General features: G+C 39.8%; 2 protein-coding genes and 1 non-coding gene across 6 annotated transcripts in view; 2 read left to right on the top strand and 1 right to left on the bottom strand.

Moving 5' to 3' along the window:
* The window catches only part of IFT81 (intraflagellar transport 81), a 219,413-nt gene that overhangs the window by 12,751 nt on the left and 185,959 nt on the right, over positions 1-20,703 (bottom strand). For 2 of the 4 annotated variants that reach the window (XM_032876324.1, XM_032876323.1), the window contains one exon: positions 19,044-19,124. The exons of 1 other annotated variant lie outside the window; for it this stretch is intronic. In XM_032876324.1, the coding sequence (XP_032732215.1) occupies positions 19,059-19,124 (66 nt within the window). In that variant the 3' untranslated portion in view covers positions 19,044-19,058. Of the gene's footprint in view, positions 1-19,043; positions 19,125-19,944; positions 19,966-20,703 lie in introns of those variants that run through there. One more of the 4 variants, XM_032876327.1, reaches the window with a different exon arrangement.
* On the top strand, positions 3,424-3,528 carry LOC116878730. Its single transcript, XR_004384877.1, has one exon. It is a non-coding gene; the product is annotated as a U6 spliceosomal RNA (small nuclear RNA).
* LOC116878643 (60S ribosomal protein L23a) lies at positions 8,111-8,590 on the top strand. The gene has a single exon (XM_032876336.1). It carries the CDS (start codon positions 8,120-8,122, stop codon positions 8,588-8,590), a length of 471 nt encoding a protein of 156 aa, XP_032732227.1. The 5' UTR covers positions 8,111-8,119.

Below are 20,703 nucleotides of genomic sequence, written 5' to 3' on the forward strand. Positions count from 1 at the left end.
CCCCCCTCCCCCCAGCAACCCTCAGTTTGTTTTGTGAGATTAAGAGTAACTTATGGTTTATCTCCCTCCCAATCCCATCTTGCTTCATTTACTCTTCTCCTACCCCCTTAACCCCCATATTGCATCTCCTCTCCCTCATATCAGGGAGATCATATGATAGTTGTCTTTCTCCGATTGACTTATTTCACTAAGCATGATACCCTCTAGTTCCATCCACGTCGTCGCAAATGGCAAGATTTCATTTCTTTTGATGGCTGCATAGTATTCCATTGTGTATATATACCACATCTTCTTTATCCATTCATCTGTTGATGGACATCTAGGTTCTTTCCATAGTTTGGCTATTGTAGACATTGCTGCTATAAACATTCGGGTGCATGTGCCCCTTCAGATCACTACGTTTGTATCTTTAGGGTAAATACCCTGTAGTGCAATTGCTGGGTCATAGGGTAGTTCTATTTTCAACATTTTGAGGAACCTCCATGCTGTTTTCCAGAGTGGTTGCACCAGCTTGCATTCCCACCAACAGTGTAGGAGGGTTCCCCTTTCTCCGCATCCTCGCCAGCATCTGTCATTTCCTGACTTGTTAATTTTAGCCATTCTGACTGGTGTGAGGTGGTATCTCATTGTGGTTTTGATTTGTATTTCCCTGATGCCGAGTGATATGGAGCACTTTTTTCATGTGTCTGTTGGCCATCTGGATGTCTTCTTTGCAGAAATGTCTGTTCATGTCTTCTGCCCATTTCTTGATTGGATTATTTGTTCTTTGGGTGTTGAGTTTGCTAAGTTCTTTATAGATTCTGGACACTAGCCCTTTATCTGATATGTCGTTTGCAAATATCTTCTCCCATTCTGTCAGTTGTCTTTTGGTTTTGTTAACTGTTTCCGTTGCTGTGCAAAAGCTTTTGATCTTGATAAAATCCCAATAGTTCATTTTTGCCCTTGCTTCCCTTGCCTTTGGCGATGTTCCTAGGAAGATGTTGCTGCGGCTGAGGTCGAAGAGGTTGCTGCCTGTGTTCTCCTCAAGGATTTGGATGGATTCCTTTCTCACATTGAGGTCCTTCATCCATTTTGAGTCTATTTTCGTGTGTGGTGTAAGGAAATGATCCAATTTCATTTTTCTGCATGTGGCTGTCCAATTTTCCCAACACCATTTATTGAAGAGGCTGTCTTTTTTCCATTGGACATTCTTTCCTGCTTTGTCGAAGTTTAGTTGACCATAGAGTTGAGGGTCTATTTCTGGGCTCTCTATTCTGTTCCATTGATCTATGTGTCTGTTTTTGTGCCAGTACCATGCTGTCTTGATGATGACAGCTTTGTAGTAGAGCTTGAAGTCTGGAATTGTGATGCCACCAACTTTGGCTTTCTTTTTCAATATTCCTTTGGCTATTCGCGGTCTTTTCTGGTTCCATATAAATTTTAGGATTATTTGTTCCATTTCTTTGAAAAAAATGGATGGTACTTTGATAGGAATTGCATTAAATGTGTAGATTGCTTTAGGTAGCATAGACATTTTCACAATATTTATTCTTCCAATCCAGGAGCATGGAACATTTTTCCATTTCTTTGTGTCTTCCTCAATTTCTTTCATGAGTACTTTATAGTTTTCTGTGTATAGATTCTTAGTCTCTTGGGTTAGGTTTATTGCTAGGTATCTTATAGTTTTGGGTGCAATTGTAAATGGGATGGACTCCTTAATTTCTCTTTCTTCTGTCTTGTTGTTGGTGTAGAGAAATGCGACAGATTTCTGTGCATTGATTTTATATCCCGACACTTTACTGAATTCCTGTACCAGTTCTAGCAGTTTTGGAGTGGAGTCTTTTGGGTTTTCCACATATAGTATCATATCATCTGCGAAGAGTGATAGTTTGACTTCTTCTTTGCCGATTTGGATGCCTTTAATTTCTTTTTGTTGTCTGATTGCTGAGGCTAGGACTTCCAGTACTATGTTGAATAGCAGTGGTGATAACGGACATCCCTGCCGTGTTCCTGACCTTAGCGGAAATGCTTTCAGTTTTTCTCCATTGACTTCTCCTATCTTCTAAGGGCTTGCATAAGAGAGCCCAGAACACCCTACCTCAACAACAACAACAACAAAGACAGAGAGAAATACAAGATTTCCCTGATTTCTTGAGTCTCAGAAGCATAAGCACTTGGAACACCATAGTTTACTCTGTCTTGTGACATTTCTAGGAGACAAGAAGCGTTAGTCCCATTTTGTAATTTGGGACCCCAAATTACAGAGAGGGCAAGCAACCTGGATGCAGTCACACAGCAGGTCAGCGTGATTCACCCAAGCCAGAGTACAGGCCTCCTGATCCTCCATCCGAATGGCCCCTGCGTTCCCGTGTGGAGTCTCAGGCCCTGGCTAACCAGGTCAGCAGGGTGTGGCCTCTGGGTAGGTGGTCTCAGTGGAATGCAGAGATATAAAACCATTAAACCTGTCATCACAAGGCAACCAACAGACACCCCAGTGGAAAGATTTTCCAGACCAGAGCTTTGAGTTGTTCTGTGTGTCTGATGTGTGTGTGCATACACACATGCATGCGTGAGTTTGGAAGGAAGTCAGGGGTGCGGAACTGCCAGGTCAAGGTATTTGCACTACACCTTGCAGTAAGTAAACCCACAAAGAGCGTTCGTTTTTTGTCTAGCATCAGTACACATCTTTTCCTAGCTTCTCTTTCATCCCTCCCCTTCTCTCTCCCTCTACCATTCTTCTGAGACAGCACGGAATCTAACTTGAGGGGCAAAGCTAACAGATTCCCCAAGCTCATGGCAAGGGGACTGAGCTGGCCTACACCAGTCAGGTGCGGCCCACAGCTCCGCATGAATGCCGCCGAGCACCGCGCACTCTACCATTTCTACTCCCCAGCGGGTCTGCATGGCCGCCCTCCTTTCTTACCACCCACTTTTTGTGATTCTCAAAGGCTATGAAAGACAAAAAAACTTTCTGTAAGACAAAAAAAAAAAAAAAAAAGAGGGTGCCTGGGTGGCTCAGTGGGTTAAGCCTCTGCCTTCGGCTCAGGTCATGATCCCAGGGTCCTGTGATCGAGCCTCACATCGGGCTCTCGGCTTGGCAGGGAGCCTGCTTCCTCCTCTCTCTCTGCCTGCCTCTCTGCCTACTTGTGATCTCTGTCAAATAAATAAATAAAAAAATCTTTAAAAAATAAGATTTACATAAAAAAGAGAGAGACAGAGAGAGAATGGAGTGATTTGGTTTTAGCATTTTCAAAGTGTAATGGACTCCTAATGAGACTGTCCTGGCAAAGTGGATGGAGAAATTAAGCTGATCTTGCTCGGTGCCCTCCCCAGGGGCCCAGAGTGGGCAGAACCACAACGTGGACCCTGTGCGCGTCAGGCAGGTGGCAGAAAACGGCAGCTGCACAAGGCAGTCAAGTGACCCTCAACATCCAAATGGTGGGTGCTCGCTCCGGCAGAGCATTTACTATAATTGAAATGATGTGGAGAAGGTCGGTGTGGGCCCTGCACAAGGATGACATGCAAATTCACGAGGCGTTCCATGTTTGAAAAAAGAAAAATCGGGATGGAGGGAGGTGATAAAACAATACCATGGAGGGTCCAAAGATGTCAAGACAAGTGAAAGGAAGGGCGGTGAAAGGTGGCGCTTGGGAAGACTTGGTGAGCACTTTTTAAAATCTGAGCTCTCCGTGGGCTCAGGTTTGTGTCTGGTTGGCCATGCCTCAACCTTATGCTAGTCCTAAACGAAAAATAACCAAGGCCCCCAGGTCCTCTTCCCCTGTGCTGGAGATGTGCTCACACAAGGCATGGAGAATGGAGAAACGGGTTTTCCTGGTGAGGAGAAGTGGGAAGGGAAGACAGGGCCCCAGGGCAAAGGATTATGTAGGAGAGGCCCCCAGAGGCTCTTCATAATGTTAATCTCTGAGAAAAAAACTAGTGAGAATCCAACAAGAGTAAGGTCTGCCACTTAAAAGCAGACAGGTCACGAGAGATGTATAGCTGACTGTGAACTTCCAGTTAAGGGCTGACCTCTACCTACCCTTCTGGTCTCCTTGTAGCTGGCAGCTGAGGCCTCCCCACCATGGACAACCGAAGGAAGCTGCACCCAGCTACCCTGTACTTGAACTCCGTCATGTGTACCAACAAACAGAGGGATGGCCTGCAGGGTTTTGACAAAAGGAGACCATCCACAACAGGAATTTGGTGGTATTTATATTAGGCAGGTGAGGACAGGGACACAGTCTCCTCGTCAGTTTCCCAGCTGCCACAGAGCCCTGCATACATAATCAGAAGTAAAAACATCTCAGGCCTCTGCAGCCACTTCCCAGGCTCCCCGTAAGAGTTTCTGATTACCAATGGGGTGTCTCAGATCTTTCGATAACAGGAAAAGAGGCATCTTAGGGGCTAGATGGAAACATTCCAGGCCCTGGGATCTGGTTTCCTGATCTGCAAAACATTTTAATAGTGGTAAAATATGCATAACATAGAATCTAACATTTTATCTGTTCTTAAATGTAAGTTCATTCACACTGTTGTGCAACCATCACCACTGTCCTAGATCTGCAAAAAAAATTTTTTAAGATTTTAGTTTTAGGGCGCCTGGGTGGCTCAGTGGGTTAAAGCCTCTGCCTTCAGCTCAGGTCATGATCCCAGAGTCCTGGGATCGAGCCCAGAATCGTGCTCTCTGCTCAGCAGGGAGGCTGCTTCCTCCTGCCTCTCTGCCTACTTGTGATCTCTGTCAAATAAATAAATAAAATCTTTAAAAAAAAGATTTTAGTTTTATTTATTTGATACAGAGAGAGAGAACAAACAGGGGGAGTGGCAGGCAGAGGGAGATGCAGGGTCCCCACTGAGCAAGGAGCCCGATGTGGGGCTCTATCCTGGGACTCCGGGATCATGACCTGAGCAAAGGCAGACGATTAACTCACTGAGCCACCCAGGTACCCCTAGATCTGCAAAATTTTTAATCAGACTCTGTAATGTGATGATCACAGCAAAGTGCTGATTTCCCTGGGAAGGCCCTTCCTGACCTTCTTTTGTGAAATCTTTCTCTCATAAATAGCACCCCCAAAATACCAAAAACCCCTTTGAGCTGGAAGAGCTGGAAGTGCCACAATGGAGTACTACAACTACAGCCTCCTGTGTGCCAGAGGGGCTGTCCATTCTCCATTCCACTCTCTTTTTCCTTACCACCTAGCCATCTTTTCTGAGCCCGTCCAAATCTGAACCAGCTTCATAAACATCTTTTTCCAAAGTTTCCTTCCCCCAAACCAACTCATCCCTTCTGGTGTCCCTGGATGATTGCATATTTAACATCTAAATGAAAAGGAGGGGCACCTGGGTGGCTCAGTGGGTTAAGCCTCTGCCTTTGGCTCGGGTCATGATCCCAGGATCCTGGGATCGAGCCCCGCATCAGGCTCTCTGCTCAGCAGGGAGCCTGCTTCCCCCTCTCTTTCTGCCTGCCTCTCTGCCTCCTTGTGATCTCTGTCAAATAAATAAATAAAATCTTTATAAAAAAATTACTTCATAAATCACGGTGATCAAGACGGTATGGTACTGGCATAATGATATATATATAGAGAGAGAGTCAGATCCATGGAAGACAATTGAAAATCCAGAAATAAACTGTCACAATTATGGTCAATTGATTTTCCACAAGGGTGCTAAGCCAATGATGAAGGGTAGGGAATGAATGGTGTTTGGTGGGACAAATGCGTACACATATGCAGAACGCTGAGATTAGCTCTCTTCCTTACATCATACATAAAAATTAACCAAAAATGAATCTAAAACCTAAATATAAGAGCTGAAACTACTAAAGACTCTTAAAAGAAAACAGGAGTAAATCTCTATGCCTTTTTTCCCCTAAATCTATTTACGTTTTTTTAGTAATCTCTACACCCAACATGGGCCTTGAACTCACGACCCCGAAATCAAGAGTCACATGCTCTTCCAACTGAGCCAGCCAGGGGCTCCAAACTTTGTGCCTTTGGGTTAAGCAAAACCTTCTTAGATACAATACCAAATATCTATTTCTTCTTTTGACAAGTGTCAAAAGAAGAAATAGATAATTGGACTTCATTGAAATTAAAACCTTCTAAGGATACCATGAAGAAAGTGAAAAAGGGAACCCACGGGCTAAGAAAACATATTTGTAAGTCGTATGTCTGACAAGGGACTTGCAGTCAGGATACATAAATAACTCTTACAACTCAATAATAGTGAGACCATCCAATGAAAAAATGGACAAAGGATCTGAACAGACATTGATCCAAAAAAGTATGGCCAATTAAACATAAGAAAATTAGCCACCAGGGAAATGCCAACAAAACTCCTTCATGCTTACTAGGTTGACTAATAAGGTGGGCAATAACAACATCCTTTTCTCCAGCATCCTTGGTGAGGATGTGGAGAAACTGGCACCTCCACAATTTGCTGGTGTAAAATGATGCAGTTGATATGAAAAAGCTGCCTGGTTCCACAAAACATTAAACATAGTTTGCCAGGTCATGATCCCATGGTCCTGGGATAGAGCCTGTATTGGGCTCCCTGCTCAGCGGGGAACCTGCTTCTCTCTCTCTCCGTCTGCTCGTGTTTTCTCTCTCTGTCAAATAAATAAATAAAATAAAAAAAGAAATTCCCATCTTAAAACAAACAAACAGATATAGTCTGCCATGTGACTCAGCCATTCTACTCCAAGGTATATGCCTGAGAGATTTGAAAACATGTCTACACAAAAACTTGTATACAAATGTTTATAATAGCATTATTCATAATAACCAAAAAGTGGAAATAACCCCAAACCCCATCAACTGATGAATGGAGAAACAAAATGTAGTGTATCTGTACAAGGGAATATTATTCAGTGATAAAAAGGAACGAAGCAGGAAGGGAGTTCTGTCACATGAATGACAAGGGTCTTGAGGCTATCATGCTGAATAAAACAAACTAGTCACAAATACTGTATAAGTCCACTTACATGAGGTTCCCGGAGTAGTTAAATTCAGAGAGACAAAGTAGAATTGTGGTTGCCACAGGCGGTGAGAAAGGGAGAAGGAGAAACTTGTTTAATGGGAATAGAGTCTAGTTTTACAAGATAAAGAGAGTTCTGAAGACTGGTTGCACAACAATGAGAATGTGCTTAAAATACTGAAAGGTACATTTAAAAATGATTAAGATGGTAAATTTCATGTTGTGTATTTTTCCACAATTAAAAAAAAAAGACGGGTAAAGTAATGATACATTCTATAACATGGATGATTTTGAAAACATTACGCTAAGAAGCCAGACCACACACTGTACAGTTCCATTTATATGAAATTTCAGAATAGGCAAATGTGAGATTAGTCGTTGCTGGGGGCTGGGAAATCTAGGGGGGGGAATGGGGAGTGATTGATACTGGTTACCAGCTTCCCTTTGGGGGTGGTAAAATATTCTCAAAGTGAATTGTAGGTATGGTTGTGCAACTCAGGGAATATACTGAAAACCACTGAATTTTTAAATTTGTGAATTGTATGGTATGTGAATTATAGCTCAACAAAGCTGTTCAAAAATTAAGGTAGGAAGACTGAAAATGAATGAGCTCTGCTTCTTTTTAAAACTTACTCCTGTTAGGCTCTGTGACCTAACAATATCTACAGTTGGCAACTGCATTCTCTTAACAAACTGTGGAACATGAGGCTGTCGCTACGACAGAATCGGACAGGGGGCTTATTCACAAACAGGAACACAGCTAACTCAGTCTGAAGAAGTTGGAGAGAATGTCTGTAGCTTGAAGGGAAAAAATAACCCAGCAGCGGAGATAGATTAGCAGGGACTTTTAAATTAAAAAAAAAAAAAAAAAAAAAGGAAAAGGTTAAATCCCTTTTTTTTTTTTTTTTTTTTTTAAAGATTAAATGTATTTCTAGAAAAAAACTAAAAACCTTCGGGGCACCTGGGTGGCTCAGTGGGTTAAGCCTCTGCCTTTGGCTTGGGTCATGATCTCAGGGTCCTGGGATCGAGCCCCACATTGGGCTCTCTGCTCGGTGGGGAGCCTGCTTCCCCCTCTCCCTCTGCCTGCCTCTCTGCCTACTTGTGATCTCTGTCTGCCAAATAAATAAATAAATATTTAAAACAACAACAACAGATCCCTTTTACGAAGATGGCGCCGAAAGCTAAGAAGGAAGCCCCTGCCCCTCCCAAAGCCGAAGCCAAAGCAAAGGCTTTGAAGGCCAAGAAAGCGGTGCTGAAAGGCGTCCACAGTCACAAAAAAAAGAAGATCCGCACATCACCTACGTTCCGACGACCCAAGACTCTGCGTCTCCGAAGGCAGCCCAAATACCCTCGAAAGAGCGCCCCCAGGAGAAACAAGCTTGATCACTATGCCATCATCAAGTTCCCCCTGACTACTGAGTCAGCCATGAAGAAAATAGAAGACAACAACACACTTGTGTTCATTGTGGATGTCAAGGCCAATAAGCACCAGATCAAACAGGCTGTGAAGAAGCTCTATGACATTGATGTAGCCAAGGTCAACACCTTAATCAGGCCTGATGGAGAGAAGAAGGCATACGTTCGGCTGGCCCCTGACTATGATGCTTTGGATGTTGCCAACAAAATTGGGATCATCTAAACTGAGTCCAGCTGGCTAAATCTAAATACAATTTTTTCATGATTAAAAAAAAAAAACAAAACAACAACAACAACAACAACAACAAAAACTAAAAACCTTCAATACAAAGGGCTTGTGAAAAAGTCTCTAGAGTCTTTTTTTTTTTTTTTAAAGATTTTATTTATTTGTCAGAGACAGAGGGAGAGAGAGCGAGCGAGCACAGGCAGACAGAGAGGCAGGCAGAGGCAGAGGGAGAAGCAGGCTCCCTGCCGAGCAAGGAGCCCGATGCGGGACTCGATCCCAGGACGCCGGGATCATGACCTGAGCCGAGGGCAGCCGCTCAACCACTGAGCCACCCAGGCGTCCCAGTCTCTAGAGTCTTGACTGCTAATTTAGCATCTAATAGTTTTTCTCATTCTGAGGAAGTCCTACAGTCTACCATCACTGTGTAACCTCCCCTGATTTCTTGACAGGAGAATTCGGAAGGTCGAACGTGCATTTTGCCTTGCTTCTCATCATTCTGTATTTAGTCATGTTCTGGAACACTGAAACAGACAACACCTGCAAAGATGTTTAAGGGTAGAATAGACAGTGCTGCAAAAATGATATTAAGAAGGACAGTGTTCAGTCTTGAAGGAAACCCTCCCACGTGCTTCAGTGTGGGTGAACCTTGAGGACATCATGATGGATGAAATAAACCAGTTACAAAAAGATAACTACTCTATGATTCCACTGACATCAGGAACCTAGAGTACTCAAACTCACAGACATAACATGGAATGGTGGTTGCCAGGAGGAAGGGGAATGGAGAGTTGTTTAATGGATACAGAGTTTCAGTTTTGCAACATGAACACATTATAGAGGTCTACTGCACAGCCGTGTGAATATACGTAACACTAATGAACATTTAAAGATGGTTAATATGGTAAATTTTAGGTTATGGGTTTTTTACCACAATTAAAACAATTTTAAGGCAGTGTTGACTTAAAGGCTTAATAGAAATTTCATTTTTATTCTTCTATTAAGGAATGACTGACAAGGAAAGGATTTTCGAATTTGATAAAGGAACTTGCTGGCTGTGTTTATCTTCACTTTTTACTCCTGCTGGAGTAATGAAAATAGGTCACTTGGTTTAATTTTGTGATTATTTTTACTTCCTGGTTCCTGCCTGATTATGCAATGCTTTTGGTTACAAAGAGGAAAAAAAGAAAAATTTATGTGCTAGTCTTTTATTTTTACAGCATTTCATTAAAGAGGACTGGACTGAGAAATATTTCTATTTATATGAAGTTTTTATGAAAACATATTTCTAAATAAATTGGAATTTTAGGGCCTGGGCCATTAGTTATCTTCCTTAAGGGCTATGAGCTGATGCTATTTTATATTTCCAAGTTTATTCTTATTTTAACTGGTTTTACAACACACTAGCTTCCTCTTTCAACAAACTCAGAAGGTCACAGAATCTATCTTGAGTAAATCACAAAATCTTTCATAGAATTTTTAAAAATTTCTTTACATTAACTCTGAAATGTAATCATTGCTTGGAATGGCCTCTGACAATTTGATACAAAACAAGCCATAAAGGACAGGCATTCATTTACAATCACGTACAATAGGTCAACTCTGGGAATAGCTACTAACTACTCTAAACCTGTACCACGTGCCTTCCTGAGTTGTCATCTCTGCTTTTAAACAATCATCATATGGATGCAATTCAAAGTGTGTTAAATGTTCTCTAACTTGACCCAAAGCTTGATGGGAGTTCTAGTGTTAGATTTACATCAGATACCCTTAAATACTGAGAATGAGGCAGTGGTTAAGATGGCACAGTCTCCAGGTCCTACTGGTAATTATTTTTAATTATAAAGTGCCATGGTGTTTATTTTGTTTTCTGTCTGGTTGGCCAAGAGGATGATTCTTGGGCAGTTGCTACAGTAGGGCCTCCTTGAGGAGGGTCTGAATGGCAACTGTATCTAGCTCTGTAAAAATAAAGAAGGGACAGTCAGCTTGGAGGGGACTGCTAGTCTCACCCATCACCTTCATATATTACCTTATTTTATCCTTTTGATAATTCTCTGAAGCTGTCAGAGAAAGAAACTGAGGTCTAAAGCAATCATGTGATTTATTCAAGGTCAGAGTCTTTCACTTCTATTCATTCATTCTTCCCGATCAAAGCTGCCTGTGTGCCTAACTAGGCACGGGGAATGTAACTGAGAACAGAAATCCATCCTGCACTCCATGTTTTTCCAGTCCCAAGAAGAATCAGGTAAGGAAACATGATTACCATACAGGACTTGTGTCTCTGAATGGCTGATCTCTGAATGCTAATCACTTTACTGTTCCCCAGGTGTCCAGCACTCTTTCTACATGTTCCTATCTTGGCTCACTCATGTCATGTCATCTCGTCTCGTTTTGTGCACGTGAGTGAGAATAATGATTATACATGTGGGCACATACATAAACATGTCTTATGAAATGTGTGTTTGTTTTTTAAGGTACAGGATTCTCTATCTTCCATGCCATTAAAGGATCATAGAGCTCTGTCTACTTTACTAAGAGACCTGTTGGCTCCCAGGAAATCTCATCCAGTTTGAGCCCTCGTAGTGACAGTACAGTGTCAGGGAAAGAATGCTAATGATTTTTCCACTAGCTGATCCCAAAAGCTTGGCACAGGGGAACTCAGTCCACTGAATATTTATATAGTACCTTGATTAAAAGAGCTCGAAGCAATATTCTAAGCAGCTAAATTATATTGTATTTTAAATATAAAAAAAAGCTCCTTTATCAACCCTCATTATTTGCTAAAAAAAAATTACAAGATAAATTTCATAGAAAGAAGACTAGAAGTAAATTTGTAAATGGTGATAATCTCTGGGTGGTGGGATTATATATGATTTTAATTACTCAAAATTCTACAATTAACATTATGGAATTTTCAGTTAGAAAAAATATCACATGATCAATTAAAAATAAGCCATAAAAAACTAATCTCACTCATAATTTCTTTAACTCATAATTTAAAAAATACAAATTAAAATAATTCTTTAGACCTATCATACTGATAAAGATTTTATAAAGCTAGTACACTTAGCTTAGGCAAGGGAACAGCAAAGTAGGTTCTGTCATACCCAACTAATGGGATTACAAATTATCACCAGCTTTTTGGAGAGTAATTTGGCAATATCTATCTATGAAAATTTAAATGCACATACATCTGAATAAAATAATGCTACTTCTAAGGTTTTTTTTCTTTTTTTCTCCCTGACAGATATACTTGCATAAGAGTGCAAAGACTGTTCAGTGCAAAAAGCAAGTTGCAGAACAGTGAATATAACCCCCTTTGTGTACAATGAAAACGTCTGGAAGAATATTCCAAAAGTTAACTTTGGAAATGCCTCAGAGAAGTGAGAAGACTGAGGTTGCTGAGGGCTCTTTTTTTTTTAATTAATACTGTTTGATATTATTTTACTTCTGTTACATTGAGCTCTATTTTTATTTTTAGCAGTTCAATTGGGGGCATAATTCACATACCACACAATTCACCAATTTAAAGTGGTTTTTAGTATTCACACATTCAGTGTTTCTTAATATATTCACAGAGCTGTACCATCAGCACAGAGTTGTATAATCACCAGTGTACACAGATAATTATGTTGTTCACCTGAAACTCATATAATGTTATATACCAAATTTGCCTCCCTCCCCAAAAAACGGAAGATGCTCCAAAAGTGAACTTATTATTGGCAAGAGAATGTGTGAGATACAATCAGAGGAAGTTTAAACGGTAATGGAATGATACACATAAAAAAGAAGAAAAAATATATAAGAACAGAAAAAGTTGGAGAGGGTCGTGGACAGAAAAAAAGATGTTAAAATGAGTTTGAACCAGGAACACATTAGATCTGCCTTTGTTAAATAAACATATCTGGATTTTGTAACAAAAAGATCAAGGTAAGATATTCGGGCATGATAAGGAAATAAAGAAACACTTGATTTGATGGTACTGCAAATATTTGGATAAACTAGATTCTCTATAAATCTGCAGAAGGCTGGATATGAATTCCATCTATGGAAGACACAGATAAAAAGAGTTTAGAGAAATATACTCACTTTGTAGTTGCCAGAAATCTCTCCTGTGTTAGGAATGTTGACAACGAGATACTAATTCCCAAGTAATAAATACTTAACTGAACATCAATAATGCTCTGATTTGGTTAAGAGTATCTGAGAATATAAGGAGAGCTGGAGAGAGAGGGCTCCTGAAACATCCTGACACACTTAATCAACACAAACCATGCAGGAATATTCTTTTTGGCTCAAAGTTTTGTACATGTTTTTAGAAGAAGGATGAGAAAACATACATTTGAAAAGTAATGTTTTATAAAAACATTCCACAAAAATCACATTTAATCTCTGTATTACTTAAAATAAAACTACCTTTTCTATGGGACTTTTCCCTCATTAAAATCATCTTTGAGCACTACAGATCTTGGGAACATTTTGTAGGTATGACCTTATTTTCCTTTTTCCTATCTTTAAAAAGCATAGTTCAAATGTGCAGTTGGAGTCGACTCTGGATAGGATAGGATAACTTTACTGCTTATCCTATAAAATCCATTAGTTTGGGTACTATTAACTCTTATTTACTTAATTAGGGCTGTGTGGTGACTATAGCAATACTCTAACTTAACATCAATAAAATAATGGAAATGTACACAAGATAGGCACGCCCATGGAAAGTCTGTTCTTATAAAGGAGTAAATGTCAGATTAAAAATAAAAGTCACCAGTTTTTGAATTAGGAAACTGCAAAGTGAGGCCGGGGCAATAATTTACAACAATTAAAAATTTAAGATTAGACTGTTGTCTGATGGGATGGATCATCTTTAGAAGTATCTTCAGTGGTGATAGTTTTAAAAGTCTGTTGACTCTTCAAATTCACTCACGTTGTCGCTAACAGTTGATGTTACTGATCTGATTCCAAATCAAGCAACAAGGAATCATCAAGAATAAGCTATCCTTGGAAGTATTATAATATGGTGTTTTTCTGTGTCTGCACGTGCATGTGTGTGTGCATGTGTGTGCACGTGTCTAACACATTTTACTGGGAATTAATGTACTGCGTATGCTGGTGACTCTTGCTAACAATATAATCATCTCTATGCTCTGACTGACTATAACATCTTAGGAAACCATAGGAAAATAGAAAATGTTACTATCTCTGGTGACATGCTGTGCAGGACAATGATCAGACTCTTAATTCTTAGTTACTTGCTTGAAAGTAAAATTGCTTTATCAAACAGGTTACCTAAGTCTTGTCCTGTGACTGTGACAATAAATTAAAAATGGAACTGCTTAAACCCCCAAAATATGCATAATGGTAACTGAAAGAACGTCACTTCAATGACAGTTAAAACCATCCATCTCCGTGGGCTAAATGTAGATACAACTGGAAGCTAACCTTGGCTTTCAGGCTTGAGGTTAGACTAGCAGGACTTGTATTGTCATCTGGACAGGTGGCAATAACCTTAGCTGGGGATGTCAGAGCCTCTCCAGTCTTCTTTTAGATCTTACATCAAGCTACAATGAACCCTGGCTTCGGAACAAATTTTGAATGCCAGAAAGCAAAGGCGAAGGGTTAACCGCTCGTTATTTTTTATATCTCAGATGCTAAAATATTTTAAAAAGCAGGGACAGCTCAATTTAGATTACAAAAAGGCGCTCTGATGAAAAGCAAATGTGTTCCTAAATGTATTTTGAAATAGATGGTTAGAAAGCTAACATAGAGTTTGTGGTCTAAATATATCATTCTTTCAGAGGCAGAACATATTGCTGGGGGGAAAAAAATCCTCCATCATGGGACTTATGGCATATAGTAACCAAAATGTTTTTCCATCCTTTGAATTTTCAATGTTGGGAATTATTCAGTAGACCCAGAGAGAAGTCCTAAATTGGAAAAGCAGCTGCATCCAAGGTCATCTCTCTTGTTTCCAAATATATCTTGAAACAAATGCAAGAAGGGCACTTTGCTGAGTGTTATCTGGACATATATAGTTTCAATCAAATTCTTCAAGAAGTGTCAGAATAAAAGTTGAACATTTGTTTGACACTGCCAAGTCACTAGCAAGTGGGTCTCTTCAAGCGTGGAGGCTCTCCTTGGTGACTTGGCAATTAACTACAACAAAAAGGAGTTATTTTTCCTACTCTCAAGAAAAAGAAAGAAAGCACAGTTAAACACCAGCTCTGAATTTTCTCTCACATTTTTTAATATATAGAGAATCATCTAAACTCATACAAATGTCTCTCAACAGAAGCAGAACTCTTAAATATACTGTCTCTAAGCTCAATTCCTTGGAATTATCAAATCCTTTTCACACGTCTGAAAATGTTACATGGAACAAAAAAGTGGTATGTCATCTCAACATAGAGATGACACAGAGTAACCTGAATCAAAGAATAAAATTCTGAAACTTTGAGTTAGTGTAAAAAAAAAAATCCCCCTAAATGCAAAGAAATAAATAATTGGCTTATTGCCTCTCCTCTGTCATGGAAAAAAGAACATACTTAGTCCATGTTAGCAGTCTCCTGTGGCAGCGATCGTCTGTCATTCTCTACAATGCAGTGAGTCTCTCATTTCTTCAAGTGTTCAAGGAGCAGCAGGGATATTAACAACTCCCAGTTATCATACACCAAATGGACATGACTCACGACTGCACCACCTCAAAACCTTCAGCAATTTGGTTTCCATCTCCAAATTATTCCCGATTCCCTCTGGTCTTGCCTGGTTAGTACCTGAAGATACCACATTCTGCCCTCGTGTGCAGAACGGTTTTAACTTGTACCTGCATCTCCAGCCTGTCCAAATTGTTCCAGCCCAAAGTTTTTTTTTTTTTCTTTTTGCCTTTAGATCTGTTAAACTTGATCCCATTCCAAAAGCCTGCAATGAAACTTTTAGAGACCCTAAACTCTGAGAAAAGTGTAAGGAAATCTAATAGTTCTGATTTTTCTTTTCTTTTCTTCTTTTTAAAGATTTTATTTATTTGAAAGGAGAGCAAGAGACCACAAGCAGGGGGAGCAGCAGAGGCAGAAGGAGAAGCAGGCTCCCCACTGAGCAGGAAGACCGGTGTGGGATCTGATCCCAGAACCTTGGGATCACGACCTGAGCTGAAAGCAGATGCTTAACCCACTGTTCCACCCAGGTGCCCCTAGTTTTGATTTTTCTAATGAAAACTTCTTTGATCTCTGAAATATCAAACACTTGCAGAAAATTCCGAGTGTATCAATTTGCCTACTGGATAATCCAATGCTGAATACTGCTTCAATTATTGGTTACATTTCTCATCTTGGTAACTAAGACTTCAAGTTCCCTGAAAGGGGAGGCCATACCTTTCCTGCTTGATGTGCTTGATACAGAGCTGGATGCAGGAAAGGGCCAATGATCACCTGCCGGTTTCATCCCTGAGGTGCTCTCATACTCTCCCATTCACTTGTCCAAATCCTCATCTTTCCAGGCCCTGATCATTCCTCCCTCTTGGACAAGACCTTCTGGACTCCACTTTGACCCTTTAGTCTTCTCTAAATCTCTGTTGTGATTGAATTTTGATAGCACCACAGAATTTAGCACTTGATTATGAGGTTTTGGTATGTTTGCTACTGTTTAATTTATTGTTAGTTCTGTTAAGGATGGGGCCATGTCTTATACACTTATTATACCTTTTCGTAGAGTGTAGCTGAGCGCCTATCCCATCAGATTACACAGCACAAGGGCTTGGCACGTGACAGGAGCTCATTTCTCTCTCTAATGTATCTGGGTAACTTTCCGAGCCACTAGACTTGTCATTTCTTGAGCGTGCCCTGTTATTAAATGTCTTTATGTCTTCCTCCTTTCCCATGGCTATTGAAATCTTAACTCCTTCTTATGAACCCAGCTCAAGTCCCACCTCTCCCATTAGTCTTTTCTCAGTCTCCTGTGTCAGGATTAATTGCTTCTTCCTCTGAGCTCCTAGTTCTTTTTATACATAAAAGAACTTTAATTTTTGCTATATAAATATTAGAGTCTTCTAGTCTGTGAGCTCTTTGAAAGCCAAAACCAGGTTACATTTACTTTATATTTTATCACTTAGCACAATGTCAAGCACACAGAAGATACTCAATAAATATTTGCAAATAAATAAATGAATTTACAATTTCCTTCTCCAATTAATCAAGTAATATCTTGCTAACTTCTTTGGTTTAGCCTTGGCATTTTCATAGAGGAAGGCAAGAAGCGTCTATAAAACAATTCAATGGATTCTGGATTTGACCAAATTAAATACACTTAGTGGTTTGCTTAATACTGTATTTCAAATTTCAAGTATTGTATTGTATTTCAGTTTTTAAGTTCCATTGCAGCATTGTTCACAAAATCAAAAAAAAACTGGAATCTATGTATATGTCCAGCAACAAAAGACATATACGATTTTAACGCTATTACAGAAAGATTTAAATTATAACTGATACAGCTTCCATTTGTTCTATGTCTTAAAGTATTACTTCTTTCTTGACACTCGTTTTTAGCATAATTCCCATATCTGGATGGTAGAATTCATTTTTACTCATTTACTAAAGTTTTTTTCCTCTTAGGTACAGTAAGTGAGCACATTTTTAAAAAAGAACTCTATGGGACGCCTGGGTGGCTCAGTTGGTTGGGCGGCTGCCTTCAGCTCAGGTCATGATCCCGGGGTCCTGGGACCAAGTCCTGCATCAGGCTCCTTGCTTGGTGGGGAGCCTGCTTCTCTCTCTCCCTCTGCCTGCGTGTGCCCACTCTCTGTCTCTGTCAAATAAATAAATAAAATCTTTAAAAAAATAAGAAAGAGCTCCAATTTCACACATATTATAGTTCATTAAATGGACATCAGCCTGAGTCTGATACATGGGTCGCACTGTAGTTCATACAGCACAGGAGTGAAGAGCACAGGCTTTAGGCCCTGGCTCTGCCCACAGTTAGTAGCTGCATTAATACCGTGGAAGCCTGTCTGTGCCTGCTTCCTCATCTACTCAATGGAGATAATAGTATTTACCTCCTGGGGTTATTGCGAGAGTTCCATTAGTTCAGACACATGAAGCACTTAGGACAGTATCTGGTCCATTCTAAGTGCTCAATAATGATTATGATTACAAAGCTTCAGGGAGTAAAATTGGTTCAGTCTCACTTTGCCAAACTGCTGTTTCTAAAAAAAATGTCCTCCCTCTTTAAGTTTGCTTCATTTTTAGAACCCAGAAACTAATCAGGCGGTGCTCTTTAACAATGAGACAGGCTCCCTCGTGAGGAGTGAGCCGCATTGCGGTTACTCCACTGAGGCTGGAAAGTGATTTGCTACCAGCGGCGCAGTGCTGATTTCTGCACTGTTGAGAGGATGAAAGAGAGCTCTCAAAGGTCCCAATTTAATAAATGATTACCCGAATTATTCTGAGCTTCCTTTCCAGCCCCAGAATGCCGCGGCTCTTTACTAGGTTACCGTGCGCAGGGCAGAGAGCAGCAGCCCTGCCAGGACCCTGCTGGGACCCTCTGAACTGAGGTGGGAACTAATATGTCACTGAAAAACATAATTCCTTAATTTCCTCCTGTGTTCTGTCTGAATAGTGAATTTCCATAGCAGTAAACCGAGTTTGGTGACTCAAGTCTCTCGGCAATTCTAGAGAGGAAATTGTGAAATTACGTTTGCTGAGAAAGTACTTCCAGTTTGCCAAGAGAGGGAGCATGGGAGCAGAAAGCATATGTTCATCCAAATCTTTTGAAAAAATACTTGTTTGGGGGCACCTGGGTGGCTCAGTGGGTTAAAGCCTCTACCTTCGGTTCAGGTCATGATCTCAGGGTCCTGGGGTGGAGCCCTACATCGGGCTCTCTGCTCAGAGGGGAACCTGCTTCCCCCTCTCTCTCTGTCTGCCTCTCTGCCTACTTGTGATCTCTGTCAAATAAATAAATAAAATCTTTTAAAAAATACTTGTTTGGATTCTGTGTTTCAGTTTTTATTTCTTTTATAAGGCTGGGATGGGAATGAATGACAGTTACAGCCAACTTACTCTTTTTTATATTGTCTTAAGACAGGAGAGTCAAAGATTGAAAATATACAGATAACTCTGAATGACCTCTCTATCCTTCCTGGATAAAATGCTCCCCTCATGCCTGGCTGCCATACACGAAACAGCTCTAATTAAACTGTTCTCATTAAAAGGAAAGGGAGGAGGAGCTAAGCCAGCAGCTCCTTCTGGGTAGAGACACAATTACATATTTAATAAAAGTGCAACTTTAAAAAAAAATCTCCTGGCTGCCACAGATTGTTTAAAAATGAAGGATTCCTTGTATACACAATCTAGATCTTACTTTCACTACAATGTATAAGTTATTGAAATAACCAGGTTTAATGGAAGTTAATAATCAGGCTGCTTACTTACCCACTCCCTAGGGCTAAACACTCCTTCATGCCAAACAAGAGGAATGATGTAAGCGCCTAGAACCATTTGTAGAAACAAGCCTTTGATTCATGCTCATTAGTCACTAACTGTAGGGTATATGCCTGTGTATGACAAAGAGATTTCTATAAGACACACATCTCCATAGGAAGTCACTTTTCAATACAAACTGGATTTTGCCTTTGTAAAGGCAGCTTTGGCAAGTCATCCCTTTGTGCATATTTTCAAATTCAATTCAGAAGCATTCAGCACATATGTGTATTTTTAGTTGAGCAACAAATTCAGTTTCTTCTTTTTAGTCCAATTACCAAAAGGTGCTCTGTATCATGTTAGCCTAAAAAGTTAAGAAATAATCATACTTGGAATATGCACAGACCTAAAAATTTTCCAGAAAATTTATATATGTTATATAAACTAATAGGGCAGAATGATACATTTGGATTTGACAGTTTAACGAAATGGCTTCTTTTACTATTGCTGTCTACTGAACTAAAGCAAAATGATAGAAAGTATTAATCTAAAGAAGAAAGTTAAGTGTTTTGTAATTTCCAAGATCTGGTTTGATTTCCACAAGCCTTTGAACAATGTTCTAAGACCCTTCTGGTACACTCTCTGGACCGGAAAAATACATGATCTTGGATTTAGATGTTAAAAAGATATTATCCTATTATAAGATTGTTCTTAAAGGACAACCTTTAAAGTTGGATTATTTCCTGAACTAATATAGAACTCAAGATAAGCAGTGGCCTTTTGAAATTTACAGTTTATATAGTCAGTCCCATGCAACAGTTGGCAACACGAGTCCTAGGAGGAGAAAATCCATGAACCCAAAAGCAGATTTCACAGGCTACATTCTTCTTCTTTATTTGGGCCATCATGTGGAAGACAGATTATTTTTCAAAATGATTAAGTACTCTCATCAATTAGCCAGCTAGAGTATCAATCCTGAAGGAAAAATGCAATAAGCTCTTCTGTAATTGCCAGCTGTCAAAAACTGTCAGAGTTAGTCAGAGCTTTTTAATGTTCCAATCAAATCACAAAATGAGTGGAGAGTCACTGTATAAAACCCATTAAGATGCATTACTAAATGTCCAATGTTACATAAAAACTATAAATAACTTTGTACTTTCAGGTTTTTTTTTTCAATTTGCTTTTCTTGAAGTAATAATGATGTTCTGCTTCAGTTAATAAAGTAATTTTGGAGCTGCCTAGTGTTTAATCCACATATTCCTTCTGTGTGGAATAAAGATGGCAAGCAATAATCAAATCAGAATTATAAGCATTCCTTGGAGTATCTGTCATTAATGATTTTTAAAATTAAGAGAAGAGCAGCAAGAATAGTGAAGGCTAAAAAAATTAATCACCAAGCTTAATAATCTTAGAAGCTGACTTTCCCTACGGGAATAAAATGCTGTTTCATTTCTGTGAGGGACTTCTAGTCTTTTTCAAATACTTGCAAAGGAATTCATATTCTGGTTAAAGGAACATCACTTGCCACTGGCTTAAAAATAACAAGCCAGTAGCCAACACTGAACAAATACAACTACCTCAGTGTTCAAAAACTGATTTATTGAATTAAGAAAGGTTTGTTTCCACACTGAAACACAGCCTTCCCTCGTTTAATATCTGGTGGATCTAGTTGTTGATCTAAAGGCACAAATAAGAATTCTGGTAGCTGATACT

The sequence above is a fragment of the Lontra canadensis genome, unplaced genomic scaffold (assembly GCF_010015895.1).
Source record: "Lontra canadensis isolate GAN:19392208 unplaced genomic scaffold, GSC_riverotter_1.0 scaffold58, whole genome shotgun sequence".
NCBI lineage: Eukaryota > Metazoa > Chordata > Mammalia > Carnivora > Mustelidae > Lontra > Lontra canadensis.

Excerpts from the sequence above, each read along its gene's own strand:
- LOC116878643 (XM_032876336.1), top strand. The coding sequence starts at position 8,120 with ATGGCGCCGAAAGCTAAGAAGGAAGCCCCTGCCCCTCCCAAAGCCGAA.